Source organism: Sorex fumeus, unplaced genomic scaffold (genome assembly GCF_029834395.1).
Source record: "Sorex fumeus unplaced genomic scaffold, SorFum_2.1 ptg000131l, whole genome shotgun sequence".
Classification (NCBI taxonomy): Eukaryota; Metazoa; Chordata; class Mammalia; order Eulipotyphla; family Soricidae; genus Sorex; species Sorex fumeus.
This window is the reverse complement of record NW_026606188.1, coordinates 23,589,618-23,605,217: the sequence shown is the minus strand read 5'-3', so window position 1 is coordinate 23,605,217 and position 15,600 is coordinate 23,589,618. Positions and strand designations below refer to the sequence as shown.

The window sequence follows — 15,600 nt, the reverse complement described above, 5'->3', positions numbered from 1 at the left end:
TTGGGCCTCCCGTGAAGGACAGCCAGAGGCCAGGCTAGGCCCCTGTCCCACGCCAGGGGGACAGGGGGTGGGGGGTGGGCTCCATTCCACCGTGGCGTGCCCCACCCCACTGCTGGGAGCTGGAAATGTATAAAGTGCTGGTGTGTGGTGATCCTCCAGAGAAGGCCAAAAAGATGAAGGTGCCCACCTGTGATCAGGGCAGAGTAAGGACCCACCACTGCCCGCCCAAGGGGGCCAGGGAGCTGACCAAATGTCGTGCAGTCCCAGGCAGAGGGAGCTGGAAAAGGGAACCTTGGGCATGGAGCTCCAAGAGAGTGAGGGTGGGGTGATGGGGGCTTCCTACACCCCGCGAACAGGGCTAATGGGAAGTGGGGGAACTGGGGCGCTCAGAGGATAGGGCAGCCCCTCCGACGCTTGTTCTTGCGGACCTGGAGGCCAGCCCGCGTGGCCATCTCGAACACCTCCCGCACCCCGTCCTTGGTCTTGGCTGAGCACTCGAGGTAGCCAAAGGCACTGATCCGATTTGCCATGTCGCGGCCTTCCTCAGATCGAACAGGCTCCTGGGAAGCAGAAGGTGTAGGTCAGAGCTGACAGTCTGGAGTCCCCACCCCCAGCCACCAGCACAGCTTCCGTTTCAGACTCGCCCCAGCATCCTGCACCCTGGAACACACTGCTTTACCGGAATGAGCACCCGGCGCCTCCCAGCTGGCCACCCAGCTCTCTCTGTTCCTTCCGACCCACCTGCAGTTGCTGCCAGGAGTTTTCTGATGCTGACCTGACTGTGCTTGTTGCCACTTTAAAAGTTTGTCAAGTTTTTTCTGGCTGGACAGTGCATTCCTTTATTTTTGTGTGGGGGTTAGGGGAGGTTTGGGGCCACAGCTGGCTGTGCTCAGGGCTTGCTCCTGTTTCTGTACTCGGGGATCACTCCTGCTGGAGCTGGGGACCATATGGGATGCTGGAGACAGAACCCAGGTTGGCCAAGCACCTGACCTGCTCTACTTTCTCTTCATGGTTTCCTGGCTAGAGTCTGCTCCTTACCTTCAGCTCCTCTGGTAAGGGCTCGCCACTAAGCTTGCCCCAACAAGCCACCCCCTCTCCCAGCCACCCAGGGCTGAGATGGGAAATGTTGGGATGAAACAGGCAGAGACTGGGAAGGGGATCCCCGTCCTTAAGGATGCCCGCGGGGACAGAGTGGCCTCTCCAAGAGCCGCACCTGCTTCATCTTGGCCAGCTCCCTCCTGGTGTGCTCGTCCTGCCGCAGGTCCTTCTTGTTTCCCACGAGGATGATGGGCACATTGGGGCAGAAGTGCTTCACTTCGGGGGTCCACTTCTCAGGAATGTTCTCTGCAGACGTGTCACAACGTGCCTCAGATTACAGAGCCCCTCAGGTTGGGGCAGGGAATGCCCCAGAGCCTTTCCCAGGACCCTTCTCCAAGGCCCGATGACCTGCCTCGCCCTCGCGTGGAGGCGGCCATGGGGCTCCCTCCCCAGGGCCTCCACCACGGGAGCTGCTTCTGGTAATGAGCCCAGGGCTCTCCCGCCTTACCCAGGCTGTCTGGGCTGTCGATGGAGAAGCACATGAGGATGACGTCGGTGTCCGGGTATGAGAGAGGCCGCAGGCGGTCATAGTCTTCCTGTCCCGCTGTGTCCCACAGTGCCAGCTCCACCTGCAGCAAAGACCCGCGAGTCGCTCAGCAGAGACCCCGAAAGCCCCAGGCCCAGCCGCTGTGTGCTGGGGGACAGCCCGTCACGCACAACACGGGGCAAAGTGGACTTTGCCAACCCTGGGCGTCACCTTTGTGTTGTCTGAAGTGCTGCTGGGGGAACTGCCTTAGCGGCTTTGGGGCCATACCCAGAGGTGCTCAGGGGAGGGTCATGTGGCTCCGTGTGCACATGTGCCTCCCAGCCTCCAAGCTGCTCTCTAGCCCGAGCTCCTTCATTTTATCCTCCCGGAGCCCTCTGGAGGCGAGGCATGAGGCAGGCCCTGCTCTGGTGACCTCAGGACTGTGCCCCAGGGCGAGGCGTCTGTTCCGGGCTCGCCACACCCGGCCAAGGCTTGGTCTGGGGTCTCCAGGTTTCACCCTTCAAAACAAGCACCCTCTGAAGGTGGTCCGCTCAGAGGCAAAGGGTCTGGCCAGGACAGCACAGAGCCCGCGTGTGAAGGAACCAGGATTTCCTCTGCAGCAGTTTCGCCTCCAGCTGTCACTGGCGCCAGCAGGAAGAGTTGCCGAGGAAGTGGGGGTGGTGAGGAAGGAAGGCCGCCCCCGCCCCAAGGAGACCCTGGGTAGGGGGCGGGAGGGCCTGGCCTCACCTGCTTGCCGTCCACCTCTATGTCTGCGATGTAGTTCTCGAAGACGGTGGGGACATAGACCTCAGGGAACTGGTCCTTGCTGAAGACAATGAGGAGGCAGGTCTTCCCGCAGGCCCCATCCCCCACGATCACCAGTTTCTTGCGGATGGCAGCCATGGCTGGGGCTAGCGGAGGAGAAGAAGGGACGTTGAGGAAAGCAGCAAGCTCTGCTCTGCTCCCCTCCTCCTCCCTGAGAAAACGGCATCCGGCGCAGGAGTCGAGGAAGAGAGGGGGCTTGCTCAGGCATGTTCTTGCCAAATGAAATTCCTAGAGGTCATCTCCCTCCCTGATGCTGAAGCGCAGGTGAAAGAGCATCCCAAAGGAGCCCTCTCTCAGCCCTGCCCCTGCCCCCCAGAGGACTGTGCAGAGCTCAGACCCAAGTATAGGCCTCCATCTGCAGCCCACCCCGAGCCTGGTTTCAGAACCCACCCGCACCATCACACTTTGTTTATCAGGGTATTGCTGGGTGTTGTTGAGGCGCTATCCTGAGCAGGAGTCTGCCCCCCACACAGGACGGAGGCCGGTGCCAAGGACCGTAGGGAGCCCTGCCGTGCTGGGTGCTATGCTGGTTATTTGGCCAGACGTCATCTCCACGGGTGAGAGTTCCACAGGCTGGGCACACGCTTTGCATGTAGGTGGCCAGGTGCGTTCTGCAAGCACCACTGGGCGTGGCCCAAACAAACCAACAAACTTCTTCAGAAGCCCAAAGGCAGGTAGGTCATGTGCTTTCTACTTGGACGAAAGAGGCCACGGAGGCGCGGCAGCCTGGTGCTCTTTCTACACATCGCTGGGGGGTGGGGTGGGGTGGGGTAGGAAGGAGAGTGGCACAGGGAAACCCAGACAGGGCAGTGGCCGAGGCCAGAGGCTTCCCTGGTCCACCCATCCCAGCCCCCCAGGTCCCACAAAGGAGGCTCAGTCCCTGCTGTGCCCACAGCCTGCCCTTGGGCACCCCCCCCCACCTGGGCCTGGCAGCAACACTGGGTCACTCAGCCTCAGGCGGGGACAATGACCACACTGTAGGGAGGGAGCAAAGCCGGAGGAGAATAAGTCAGTGGGACTCACCACCCACTCCCTGGAACAGCCCCTTCTCCAGCTCACCCAAGGCCCCGCCCACCCCTCCCTGTGACTCAGCTTCCCCGAGTTTCCGTGGGTCTCCCACCCCAACCCCCCACCCAGATCATAGCCCCCTGCCCAGCCCCACTTCCTCAGCCGGCTGAAGCGCATTGGGGGCCTGGGCCGGGAGGAAGAGAGGGGGCCAGACTTTGGGGCAGGGGGAAGGGGCTGGAAGTGGGCTGGGAGGAGCTCCCCTGGAGAGGCGAATGAGGGCCAGTCCCGCACCTCCAGGCTGGGAGCCGCCGAGCAGCAGGGGACGTAACCCGATCTGCGCTCCGACCTGGCTTTCCTCCGTCCCACATCCTGTCAAACGGGGCTGTTTAACTTCCCACAGACCGCCACCTCCCTCCACTCTTCAGGAGGCAAACACGCAGGCTCCAGCCGAGGGCCCCCTCCCTCCCCTGCACACACACACACCGGGAAGAGGGGAAGTGCGTGAGTCAGAGGGAGTTTATAGGAGCTGAAAGTACACAACCACATTCTTCCCACCAAAAAGGGGGGAGGGGGCTCATCTTGAAACCCCAAAGCCGGGCAAGAAGGCATCCACCCTGCTGGCCGATTCCTTCCAAAGTGGAACCCAACCTTCCGAAGGGGTTCCCTGGAAACTGCGCTCAGGTGAGAACCCCCAGCCGGGAGTGTGACTGGACCGAGCCCGGCTGGAGGACCGGGTGGGCGGAGGCGGTGACCACTGCGGGCAGCACTCCGTGGCCCGCGGGCACCGGGGGTGGCGGCGACAGAGGCCCCGAGTCCAGCGCAGGGCGGGAGGCGCCACGGGCACGTCCCGGCGGCGTCCACCCTGGGCGAGCGCCGGCCGTCCCTGCTCCCGCCGGTTCCCGCCGTTCCCCGGCCCCGGCCCGGCTAGGGGTGAGGGATTCCCTCGCCCCGCCCAGGCCCACCGGGGCCCGGGGAGGGGGTGAGCCGCCGCCCGACGCCGCGGGACAGCTTCCGGGGACCCCTGGCCGCACAGAGCAGGCGGCGGGGCCGGGCGGGCGCGGTCACAGCCCGGACGCCGCGGTCAGCTCGCCCGACCGAGCCCCCCAGCCGGCGGCAAGGGGGACAGTGCCCGCCCCCGAGGAGAGTTCGCGGGCCTCCCCGCCGCCCCCAGTCCCGGACCCGGGGTACCTTCCGCTCCGCCGCCTCCAGCTGCGCGGCGTGTGTCCGAGGTAGAGACTGACCCGAGGGGCCGCCCGCCCTCCTCCGGCGCCGCGGCGGGGGCAGGGCGGGGCCAGGGGGTGGGGCAGAGGGGCGGGGCGGGGCCAAAGAGCACAGGCGGGGCCAGAGGGGCGGTCCCGGGGCGGGGCTAAAGGGAAGGGCGGGGTCAGAGGGCGATTCGGGGCGGGGCTAAATAGCAGGGCGGGGTCAGAGGGCGGGGCCGCGATGCATGGGCGGGGCCAGAGGGGGGTTCCGGGAGGGGCTAAAGGGCAGGGCGGGGGCAAAGGGCGGTCCCGGGGCGGGGCCAAAGTGAATGGGCGGGGCCAGAGGGTCGTGGCTAGAGGGTCGGTCCCGGGGCGGGGCGCCCTTGGCTCCGCCCAATCTCCCGTCCCGAGCCTCCGGACTCCGAAACGGTAAGTGAGGGGGCGGCGGGACCCCAGCGGCTCTGCCGCTGCCCCGCCCTCCTGGCGAACAGACTTCGGGAAAGTGGTGAGGCGCTAGGGTTTGGGGTGAGCAAAGGGCCGCTGCTGCCCTCTCGTGGCCAGCCCCCCGCCCGCACTTACCCGACCTGGGACCGCGGGTGGCGGGACCCGGCCACGACCGCGACGTGGACGCGGGGCTGGGAAGGCGGACGGATACACGGATGGGAAAGACTCCCACCCTCACCCTCTGCTCCAGGAATTTTGTGTTGTTTTATTTTAGGGCCACTCCCTGTGGTGCTCGGGGGTTGCTTCCAGCAGATGCTGGAGATTGAACCCAGGCCTCCACTCCAGGGATTCTTTAATGCCGCTCTCCCTTGGCCCAGCATATTATTAAAAATATGCGCTTTTTTTTAAAAAGTCACATCAGGCGGTGATCACGGCTTACTCCTGGCTGGCTCGGGGGACCTTGTGGGTGCCAGAGATTGAACCAGGTCCACTGCATGCAAAGTGAACGCCCTACTTGCTCTGTTCCGGTCCAAGAATCTTAATAAAGTACAGCCTGACATCATTCCTGCCAGGCCCACCTTGAAGACTGAAAATATCTGTGGCCCAGGTCACTCTCCACCTTAGCAATGTTTTTTTCCTTCCCAGGGCCTGGAATTTTCTTGAGTTTGATTCCTACCTAACCCTGCAAAGTGTATTCTTGGAAATCTTAGATCCCCAGTGGGGAATTTGGTTCTGGCCCCATTTATCATTTCTGGGTGACAAGGGACCTTTAGTTATGCCTGAATTGTACACTGGATATTTAACTCCTTCTCCTTTTCTGTTAAGTGGCTGTGGAGGTGGATGGAAGCTGAGGACATCCATTAACACTATGAGTAGCTGTGTGCCATACCTTATATAACTGAACCTTTTAATACTCATTCCAGATCTTTGGTCTAGGGAAACGGAGGCTCAGAGAGGTTAAACAGCTTGTCCATCATTTTACAGCTTGCACAGAAGGAGCAGAAACTTAGCCTGTGCCTTTCCAGCTACTGGCTCTATGCTCTCCCACCTTCCTTTGACCACCGTCCAGCAAAGGATGTGGCTTTCAGTATTTGCTGAATAAATTTAGGTTAGAAATCATATTAACTTTATTTTTAAATTGCTTTTTGGAGGAGAGTTTAGGGACACACCTGGCTCTGCATGCAGCAATCACTACTCCTGGTGGTACTCAGGGTACCATGTAGGATGTCGGGGACTGAACCTGGGTTGGCAATGTGAAGGCAAATGCCCTACCTCCTGTACTATCTCTCTGGTTTCATCGACTTTAAAGATCTGAAGCACAAGCCACACGTTTTACGAGGAACCAGGCTGAGAGTGGTGTGGCACACCCCCTAGGTCTCTTAACTGGCTCAACAAATATTTATTGAATATGAACTGAGAGCTTTATCTCTCAGTTCACATCGATTTCTGCCTTCAAAGAACTTGCAGTCTAAATTTGGAAGCCAGGCAACTTAAAGAGAGCTAACAGTTATTGAACCCTTATTATACCACTGGCTATATGAACTACTTCAGAATAACCTTTGGAGATACTATTTTTATCTTTTTCTGAGAAGCAGCAGAAAACTAAGTGTTGGGTCTGGCGCCAGAACCTATATGCAGAACTCTGGAGCCCCTGTCTTTTTTTTGGGGGGGGGGGGAGTTGGGGCATACTTACCTGTACGCAGGGCCTGCTCCTGACTGCGCTTAAGGATCACTCCTGGTGGGCTCTAGGGACCATATATAGTGCCAAGGATTTAATCTAGGTTAGTGTCCTACCTACTGATCCTTAGTCTTTTTTATTTTTTCTTTTTGGGTCACACCTGGCAATGCACAGGGGTTACTCCTGGCTCTGCGCTCAGGAATTACCCCTGGCGGTGCTCAGGGGACCATATGGGATGCTGGGAATTGAACCCGGGTCAGCAGTGTGCAAGGCAAACGCCCTACTCTCTGTGCTATTGCTCCAGCCCCCTGATCTCTAGTCTTAACTGCCAATTCCCAATAGAAAACAAAATCTAGAAGGTGAGGTGGGGTGGGGGGAGTGGGCAGGGGGCAGCAGAAAGGGCTAACCTGCATCTGGGAAGGCCTGGGCCTGGTCCCTATCACATGGGCCCCTGAGTGCTGAGCCAGAGAGTAACGCCTGAGCACCACAAGATGTGGCCCAAAGAAATCAATTTTTTAAAATTCAGAAGTTTGAGTTGGAGAGATAGCACAGGGAGAGAGTGCTTACCTTGCATAAGGCCAAGTCCAGTTCAATCCCTGATACCACATATGGTCCCCCAAGCACTACTAGGGATTGAAGCCCTGGTGGGTTCAATCCCTGAGCACAGAGCCAGGAATAAGTCCTGAGCATGGTCGGGTGTTTCAAAATCTGAAACTAAAATTCAGAAGGCAGTGCCCAGCCCTGAGGAACAGGTGAAGGGTTCCAGGTAAGGTGATGTGTCAGTTTCCAGTGCACTGGAGATGCTACAGGCTTGGAGTTGCAGAAACCCTTAGGAGGTGGGGTAGTGAAGTGTGAAATAATGGGGTCGAAAAGTCATACTGGGAACGTGCCTCTGTGCCACTCCTGCGCACTCATTTTAGTCTAATGACCATGAGAGCCACCAAAGTGTTCCCAGAAGGGAGTAACAGGCTCATTCATTCTGTGGAAGGTGGTCCTGGCTGCTGGCCCCTGATATCTGGGAGTGAACTGAAACCGGGGTTAGGAGGTTGCTATGAGGGACTGAAGCAAGCCAGAGAGATAGCACAGGGACTGAGACACTTATGTCGCAAATGGTCAACCCCAGTTCAATCCCCAACTGCCAAGAATGACCCCTAAACACAGAGTCAGGAATAGCTCCTCAGCACCATAGATATGGAACAAACCTCCCACTTACCCCCCTACCCCCCAATACACATACTGTTCACTGTCACTGTCCTCCTGTTCATCGATTTGCTCAAGCGGGCCCAGTAACGTCTCCATTTTGAGACTTGTTGTTACTGTGTTTGGCATATTGAATTCGTCACAGGTAGCTTGCCAGGCTTTTGCCGTGCGGGCGAGATACTCTCGGTAGCTTGCCGGGCTCTCCAAGAGGGGCAGAGGAATCGAACCCAGCTCGATTGGGCTGGCTTCATGCAAGGCAAATGCCCTACCACTGTGCTATCACTCCAGCCCACACACACACTGCATAAAAAAGGGCAGTAGGGCATGGGGAGGTGGAGATGAATTACAAATAGGAAATATATATTTAAAAGCCACACAGCCAAAAGTTCCTGATTCGCTTAATACATAGAAATGGAAGCCAAAAAATTACCCAACTCTGAGATTTCTTTTGTCTCTCTCCAGGGCAGGGACTGAATTCACAAGCAAGGCTACCGCTGAGCGCTAGCCTGTTCACTTCACTTTGAATATGAGAAGCTGAGTGGATGCCCAGAGAGATGATGAACGATGGTAACCAGAGTAACCAGCAATTTACAGGGAAGTGAGTTCAGTTTGAGGCAGATCAGGCTGAAATGCCTATGGATGTCAAAGGTGTTCGGGAGACCACTAGGGCACGAGGCTTTGAATGTCAGGAAGGATGAAGCACAGCGCTAGAGCTCACGCACCCTGGGTTCTAGCCCTAGTACTGCAAAAGTGGACTGGACATATAGTACAGAGAATATGGCACTTCCTTGCACCTGGCTAACCCCTGAGCACAGAACCAGAAGGAAGCCCTGAGTAAAGCCAGGAATGACCCAAGAAGAATAAAAAGGGGAGAGGAGAGGGAAAGTTAGGGGGAGGGGGTAAGGGAGGAGAGGGGAGGAACAAAGAAAGATCAGGAAGGGTTTGAGCTGGGCTCCTGATGTAGAAGACAAGAGCGAATGGAAGTGGGTGAGCGTGCACAGACCAAGAGGAAATGAGGGTATGAGAAAAATCCCAGGGGAAGTGATTTTTAGAGACATCCTGGCATTCTTTCCATCACACCCAGGAACGTGTCCTCATTTTTTGGTTCATAGTCAAAGTAAACAAAGATACACATCTTTATCTATCTGGTTTATTTGCCAATAGCTCAGGTTCAGTAATGTTGGGGTGTCACGGACACCCCTTCTTCAGTTACGTTGCCACCAAAGAAAGCCGGGGAAACAACTTCAATATCTGGGCCAGGGAAAGAGTAGGCACGGAAACGCTGGCATGGTGGCAGGAGGCTGGGGCTGAGCCCCTCACGAGTAAATGCATGGCCCGCCCAAGGGGATGACGAAGACCGAGATGTCATCCCCGGAACCCAGCTTGTTGTTGGGGAGACGCCAGTCACGGTCCTGGGGGTTGCCCCGGGCCCCTAGAACCAGAGCTTGGGCCAGAGCCGTGTACCTGCCAGGAGCACATGTGCACACTCATGTATGACATGCATGGGGAAGACGGGGGCACAGGCCATCATATGGGCCCCCAAGCATGACTCCCCTCAGCCCCATCCTGCCTCTGCTCATCCCCGTGCCACCAGACGTCCCCTACCTGCTGGGGTCATTGGGCTCATAGGTTGACAGCACCCTGTCCACAGTGGCAGCCACCTCGTAGTCACTAGTAACATCCCATAGCCCGTCTGTCCCCAAAACTAGCACGTCATCCGGGCAGTGCTCGTACTGTGCCAAGTCGTACACTTGCACCTGTGGGCAGGTGAGGGTGGAGAGAGCACCTGGGGAGGGGGGCACCGCCCAGAAGGCAGATGTGGCAAAAAAGGGTCCCCTGGGCTCACCTCTGGGAAGCAGGAGAGGAAGGGCTTAATGGGCAGGGTGGAGCTGCAGACCCTGAGATTGTGGTCGCCCAAGCCCCGGGTCACCCCAATGGTACCCATCACTCGAGCCTGGAGAAGAGGAAGAGGGGGAGCTGCTGGAGCTCTCCTGGTCTCACTGACACCACGGCTCCTTCCTTGGGCACAGTCTCTCCCCTCTCCAGGGCCTTTACCTTTTTGCCCTCCCCACAGACCAGAGGGAACCTGAGATCCTCCCGCTGGATCCTTTTGTAGGCCCTGGGGAGGAGGAGAAGAGGAGGCATCACCAAGCATCACCGCACCCTGCCCTGGGAGCCAGATTCCATCCACGCAGCCCTGCGGTGGGGTGGGGGGTGGGGGGTGGGAGCACACCCCCCAGCGCCCCGCCCCGAGCCTGTCTCCAGCATCCACATTGCTGCTGGTCAGGAACAGGTCTGGTTGCCATGGAAACGAGTCCCAGTTCTAGGGGAGCGTTACCAGCCCTTCATGTTCTGGTCCCGGTACAACATCTTCTGGCCTAGGTCCTTGGGCTGTACCCTGCGGGCAAACTCCAGGTGGGTGAACTCAGTGCCCAGCAGCTCTGGTTTCAGAAAGCCCTAGGATTGGGGGGCAGACAAAGCAAAGGGGCATTAGGCAGGTGGCAGAGAGAAGGACATCTATTACAGCCAACAGACTCACCAGAGTATACAATATATCCTTTCGTTTCATTTTGTTTGGGGGCCACACCCAGAGATGCTCAGAGCTTATTCTGGCTCTGTGCTCAGGGATCACTCATGACGAGGCTTGGAAGACACTAGGGCGTGCCGGGGCAAGCACCCTGCCCGGTGTACTATCTCCCCGGCCCTACCACCAAGGCAGGCAAGTGCTCTTCTGCTTAGCTACATCCTTAAATTTTTATTGATGGTGGTAGTGGGGGGGTTACCTTCTAGCTCTGTGCTCAGGGATCACTCCTGGTGGTGCTCTGGAAACCATATGCAGTGCTGGGGTCAAATTGCTATCACCTACTTACAAGGCAAGTGCCCACCCTGTACTATCTTTCCAGCCCTCAAGTATCACAACAGCCTTTCTGACAGCAAAGTACTGGAAGCAGGATCCAACCCCTGGCAGACCTGCTCCAAGACCGCTGATCTAGTTTTTGCTTTAAAAAATAAAGTGAATTTGGGACCAGAGTGATAGTACAACAGAGACGGTACAGCACTTAGCTTGCACACAGCCAACCCAAGTTCAGTCACTAGCACCCCATATGTTCCCCTCATGCACTGCCAGGAGAATTTCCTGAGTGCAGAGTCAGGAGTGACCTCTGAACACTGCTGGGTTGGCACCCCCCCACCCCCCCAAAAAATAAAGGGAATTTTTAGGGATTTTTTTTCTTATTGTTATTACTGCTTCTGGGAGGATTTGGGGCTCCAATGGTGGTGCCCCGGCGCTACTGCAGGGCTTTGGTCAGGACTCGCTCATGCTGTCCTTAAAGGGGATCAGACTCAGGGTGAAAGCTCCAGGCCACACTGCCCCTCCGGGTCTTGCTGTTTCCTTCCTCCACCTCTGCCTGCATTTCCTTCCTCACGGGCCTCCTTGGGCACTCAGGGCAGTGTGCTGGCTCCTTCCGGCACTCCACTGTCTGCAGGGACCTCCCAGGAGCTCCAGGGAGGAACCATCTGGGTGGCAAGGACGCGAGACCTCAGAGAAGGTGAGACCTCAGAGAGAATGGGAGCTGCGGGCTGTGGAAACTGCGCATGCTCTGTGGGCAGGGCGCTGGGGTAACGCCTGGCAGTGTACAGTAAGGAAGAGTTTTGTTTCAACTCACCAGCAGCTGAACACGCTGGCGCTCGGTCTCTGGCGTGAACTCCCGGGACATGGGAATGATCTCACCATTCCGAACAATGATGGCTCTGCCAGAGAAAGAATAGGTTTGGGCTTGGCTCTCTCCTCAGCATCCTTCTGGAAAGTCTCAGAAAGACCAGGCCCTCCCCGTTACTGTCCCTGAGGATGCCTCACCCCAGCCTCCATCAGTCCTGCCACGGTGGCTCTTCCAGTCCTTACCTTTTGAGGATAATCCCATCAATCCCCTTTGCTCTTTCATTCTATCTCCCCCCACCCCCCGCCCTCACTCTTTCAGAGCGGGACCCCCGTACCTGCTGTCACCGGCATTTGCCACATACACCTTGCCCACTAGGTAGACCACAACTAGGGCACAGCAGCCCCCCTCAACGTGGTGGCCGTGCTGCTCCTGAGTCATCTGTTCATCCTGCCAGGGAGGAGAGGTTATGTGGGGGAGATAAGAGTTCTGGGCACTGCCACCCTTGCCTCCAGCCGCAGAAATGAACTGGTCCCGTGGAGTCATACAGGATCCTGAAGGAAAGATTCCCCTCCGCCCTTCCCCTGCTCAGGCTTTCAAAGGTATGGGTGCCGAGGTCCACCCCTGACACCCGCCCCAGCCTGGCCCACACACTCACCATGAGCTGGAAGGCTTTCTCAATGGCGCCCACCACCAGACTCTCGTGAGTCACTTCCTTCTGCCACTGGAGACCAGCCGGGGCACAGGGATCAGAGGACCCTGGAGCCCCGGGCGTGGAGAGGCAGAGGGGAGGTGGTGACGGGGTCTGCAGGATCTCGACTAGGTCCCTGAGCTGGTCCTGGATGTGGCAGTGCAGGAGCCGGGAGGCCATTTCAGCCGCTCCACCCCCAGCGTGCCCGTCAAACAGGCCCCAGTAGTAGAAGCAGAGGGGCTGCAGGGGAGAAATTGATGTGAGAAAGTGTGTGTGGGGAGGGTGTCTGTGTAAATGTGTGTGAGTGTGAATGTGTGCGTGAGTGAGAGAGAGAGAGAGCGAGCGAGCGAGAGAGAGAGAGAGAGAGAGAGAGAGAGAGAGAGAGAGAGAGAGAGTGTATGTGTGAGATAAAGGACGAACAAGACCGGGCACCCATATAAAAATCAGAGAGGTCAGAGGTAAATATTAAAAGGAAAATGAGACTTATTCACTAAAGTTATGTCAAATAAAGTATGTCTGGAAAACCAAACTAGGAAGATAAAAAAAAAGGCAGAAATAATTGCTGCTGGTAATTTTTCAAATCATCCCCAATATATGAGCCTCTACAACATTTGCGGGGTGGGGGGGGTTGGACCATACCAAGTGGTGCTTAGGTACTCAGACACTACTTCTGACCATATGGGATGCTGGGGATTGAACCCGGGTCGGCCATGTGCATGCAAGGCAAGTGCCCACCCACAGTCCTGTCTCTCTGGCCCCATAACCGTGCTAAGTTTAACATTCACACTGACATGGCAGAATAGGGTAGATGATGCCAGATGAAGATTCTGTGCTATGCAGAAGGGAGAGAGCTAGTGGATCTGGGGTAGGCTTTCCACACGCCTCAGATCTGAAACTAGATGCCTGGAGTCCCTGGGGGTGTCTTGAAGGGCCAGATGAGGGTGGGGGCTTACCAGACTTCCGCTAGACTCCCTGGATGCCCCAGAAACACCCCTGCGACTTTCCAGACGCAGCGCTTTACAGCAAGCCTGGTCTTCATTGTGCCGGCTCTTGCCGGCATTGATGACCCTGCCAAGTCCAGAGTGACCACATCAGGCTGGACACCAGACCAGGCCCAGGAATAACTCCCACCTTCGGCATACACACCCCCTCTGGCCTGCTGGCCAAGCTGCAAAAGGTCACAGCCACCTGGGATAGAGGCCAGAGGGCCGCGGAGAAGGAAGGCAAGGTAAACACTCGGTGTAGTCTGCGGGGTCTGCGGAGACACCGCCTGCCTGCCTCAGTTTCCCAGAATGGGCAACCTGGGCATCCCCAGTGAAGGGGACTGGTGGGAGACAGGAGGTTTGACATTGTTGCTGGCACTACCGTGCATCCCATGCGAATCCCCACCAGTTCCTCGGTGCCGCCCGCCCCGCCCTTACCCCCCCCCCCCCCCCCCCCCAGGCCCTGCTAGCGCAAGTTTCTGTGGCTCTGGCGAGGAAGCGCTTGCGCCCGCACGCGAGTGCCGCCACCGAGGCGGGACGGAAGCCCACCTGCACTGCGCAGGGGCCAAAGCACCGCGGACTCCTCGAACCCAGGAGGCCCAAGGAGGGGTGGGGCAGGGTGGGGCGGGTCCAGCGGCCGCCACCCCCGGCTTCCTACCCCAGCCCCGCTGGGCTTCGGACTCCGCTCTCCCACCGATGCCCAGCCTGCAAGGCAGCCCCGGCCAGGGGGCCGCGTCCTTCCTCGGCCCTTGAGGGACCCCCCCCGCCCCCCGCTGCCCTCTCCCCGCTTCCAGGGGCGGCCCTTCCCCCGCCCCGGGAAAGCCGGCGGCCGCCGCCTGGTGTCGCGGGCTATTTCTGGGTGTGGAGGGGGAAGGGACCGCTAGAGGGACGGGGAACTGGGGCGCTTGGGTCGGGAAGTTCAGACCGTGTCTCCCCCGCCTTCCCTTAGAGTGTCCCAGCTCCTGAAAGCCCTCCTCTCCCGGGCAGAGAGTGCCGGGGGGCACCCAGAGCTGGCCAACGCCTCCCCGGCGGGGCCCTGCACCCTCGGGGCCGCCAACTGGCTGCAAGGTCCCGAGAAAAGGCTGCGCTGACTTGGGCATGGGCGGGAGGGTGGGTGGCTGAGCCGGGGAAGGGCGCTCCTGACCCCCGAGGGTGCATCCCAGCAGCCCGGACACTGCGGCCGAGCAGGGCGCGGGTGCGGGGGAGGGGGGGTGGGGGGGTCCAGGGTGCCCGGGGCGCTCACTCGGCGTAGCCCGTCCTCCAGGGCAGGCAGCGGCCGGTGTGCGGGGGGGTTTGCACAGCGCGGTCAACGTGGTCGTCGGCGCGTCGCAGCCCCCCCGGGCTCAGCTGCAGGAAGGTCGGTCGGGAGAAGCCCGCTCGAGCCTCGGCCGTCGTCGCGGCTGCGGCGCTCCCTGCCCGTGCCGGAGGGCTCCTGGGCGCTTCTGGAGGGACGGCGGATTTCGACGAGGTGGTGTGGGGCAGTTCGGGGGACTCCGGGCGAGGAGGTGGGGCGCCCCCGGGGCTCACCAGGTGCGCCACGGCGCAGCGCACCCGGCTTAGCATGCTGCCGCCAGCCCCGCCCCGCCGCGGCCCCACCCCGCCCCGCCTTGCAGGCCCCGCCCCCTCCCCGCCCCACAGGCCCCGCCCCGCCCCTCCCTCGCCCCGATAGTGCTGCCCGGCCATTGGCTCCACCGACACGGTGCCCCGCGTCCAAACTTCCTGGCTCCGCCCACCCGGGAGCCGCCCCCCACCGGCCCCCGGCATCTCCCGCCCCCCTCTCCCGAGACGGTCGCTCACTGCGGGAAGCGGACGGGACAAGGACACGCGGTTTCAGCCGTGCTCTAGAGCAGGCACCAGCTCGAACTCCCCCTTTGTGACGCGAGGTGGTGCCGCCGCGCTCTCCGTGGGTCGTGGCCGGGCTGCGGGGGGCGGGGGGTGCTGGAGCCGGGTGACTAGCACAGGTGTGATAGCACCTCCAGTTGGGGCTGCTGAGCATCCTGAACTGGGGTGAGGGGTGGCGGTAAGATCCTGGGCTCCTATGAAGATCACCTCTCCCGATGTGGGACAGCGGCTGTCACCCCGATTTCCGTTTCCCAGGACTCCAACTTTGAGACCTTCCCCTACTAGTTAGAAAGGATAACAGCAATAGCACCAATTATTAAGAACACGGGCTACAAGGCACTTTCCATCCATGGAGACATTTATACCGCACATCTGCCCTTCAACTTTTTAAAATTTTTTTTTAATTTTTGCTTTTTGCTGGGGGCACACAGGACTATGCTTAGGGGTTGCTCCTAGGTCTGCACTCAGGAATTACTACTGGCAGTGTTCAGGGGATCGATCATATGG

The 15,600-nt window shown here is 59.1% G+C and overlaps 2 protein-coding genes across 4 annotated transcripts; both read right to left on the bottom strand.

Moving 5' to 3' along the window:
- Positions 1-11: 11 nt before the first annotated feature.
- Positions 12-4,693, bottom strand: RHOC (ras homolog family member C). Of its 2 annotated transcripts, XM_056138976.1 has the most exons (5): positions 4,586-4,693; positions 2,312-2,475; positions 1,547-1,667; positions 1,214-1,344; positions 67-560 (listed from the first exon to the last, which is right to left on the bottom strand). In XM_056138976.1, exons 2-5 carry the CDS (start codon positions 2,465-2,467, stop codon positions 387-389), a joined length of 582 nt encoding a protein of 193 aa, XP_055994951.1. In that variant the 5' UTR covers positions 2,468-2,475; positions 4,586-4,693; the 3' UTR covers positions 67-386. The 2 variants fall into 2 exon arrangements, with proteins under 2 accessions (XP_055994952.1, XP_055994951.1); XM_056138977.1 differs by lacking the exons at positions 1,214-1,344; positions 1,547-1,667 and having other exon boundaries at positions 12-560.
- A 4,370-nt stretch (positions 4,694-9,063) lies between these two features.
- Positions 9,064-14,839, bottom strand: PPM1J (protein phosphatase, Mg2+/Mn2+ dependent 1J). Of its 2 annotated transcripts, XM_056138972.1 has the most exons (10): positions 14,495-14,839; positions 13,222-13,336; positions 12,236-12,508; positions 11,915-12,027; positions 11,587-11,671; positions 10,260-10,378; positions 9,977-10,040; positions 9,768-9,875; positions 9,527-9,678; positions 9,064-9,385 (listed from the first exon to the last, which is right to left on the bottom strand). In XM_056138972.1, the coding sequence occupies exons 1-10, from the start codon at positions 14,812-14,814 to the stop codon at positions 9,238-9,240; spliced, it is 1,497 nt and encodes a 498-aa protein (XP_055994947.1). In that variant the 5' UTR covers positions 14,815-14,839; the 3' UTR covers positions 9,064-9,237. The 2 variants fall into 2 exon arrangements, with proteins under 2 accessions (XP_055994947.1, XP_055994948.1); XM_056138973.1 differs by lacking the exon at positions 12,236-12,508.
- Between the last annotated feature and the right edge of the window lie 761 nt (positions 14,840-15,600).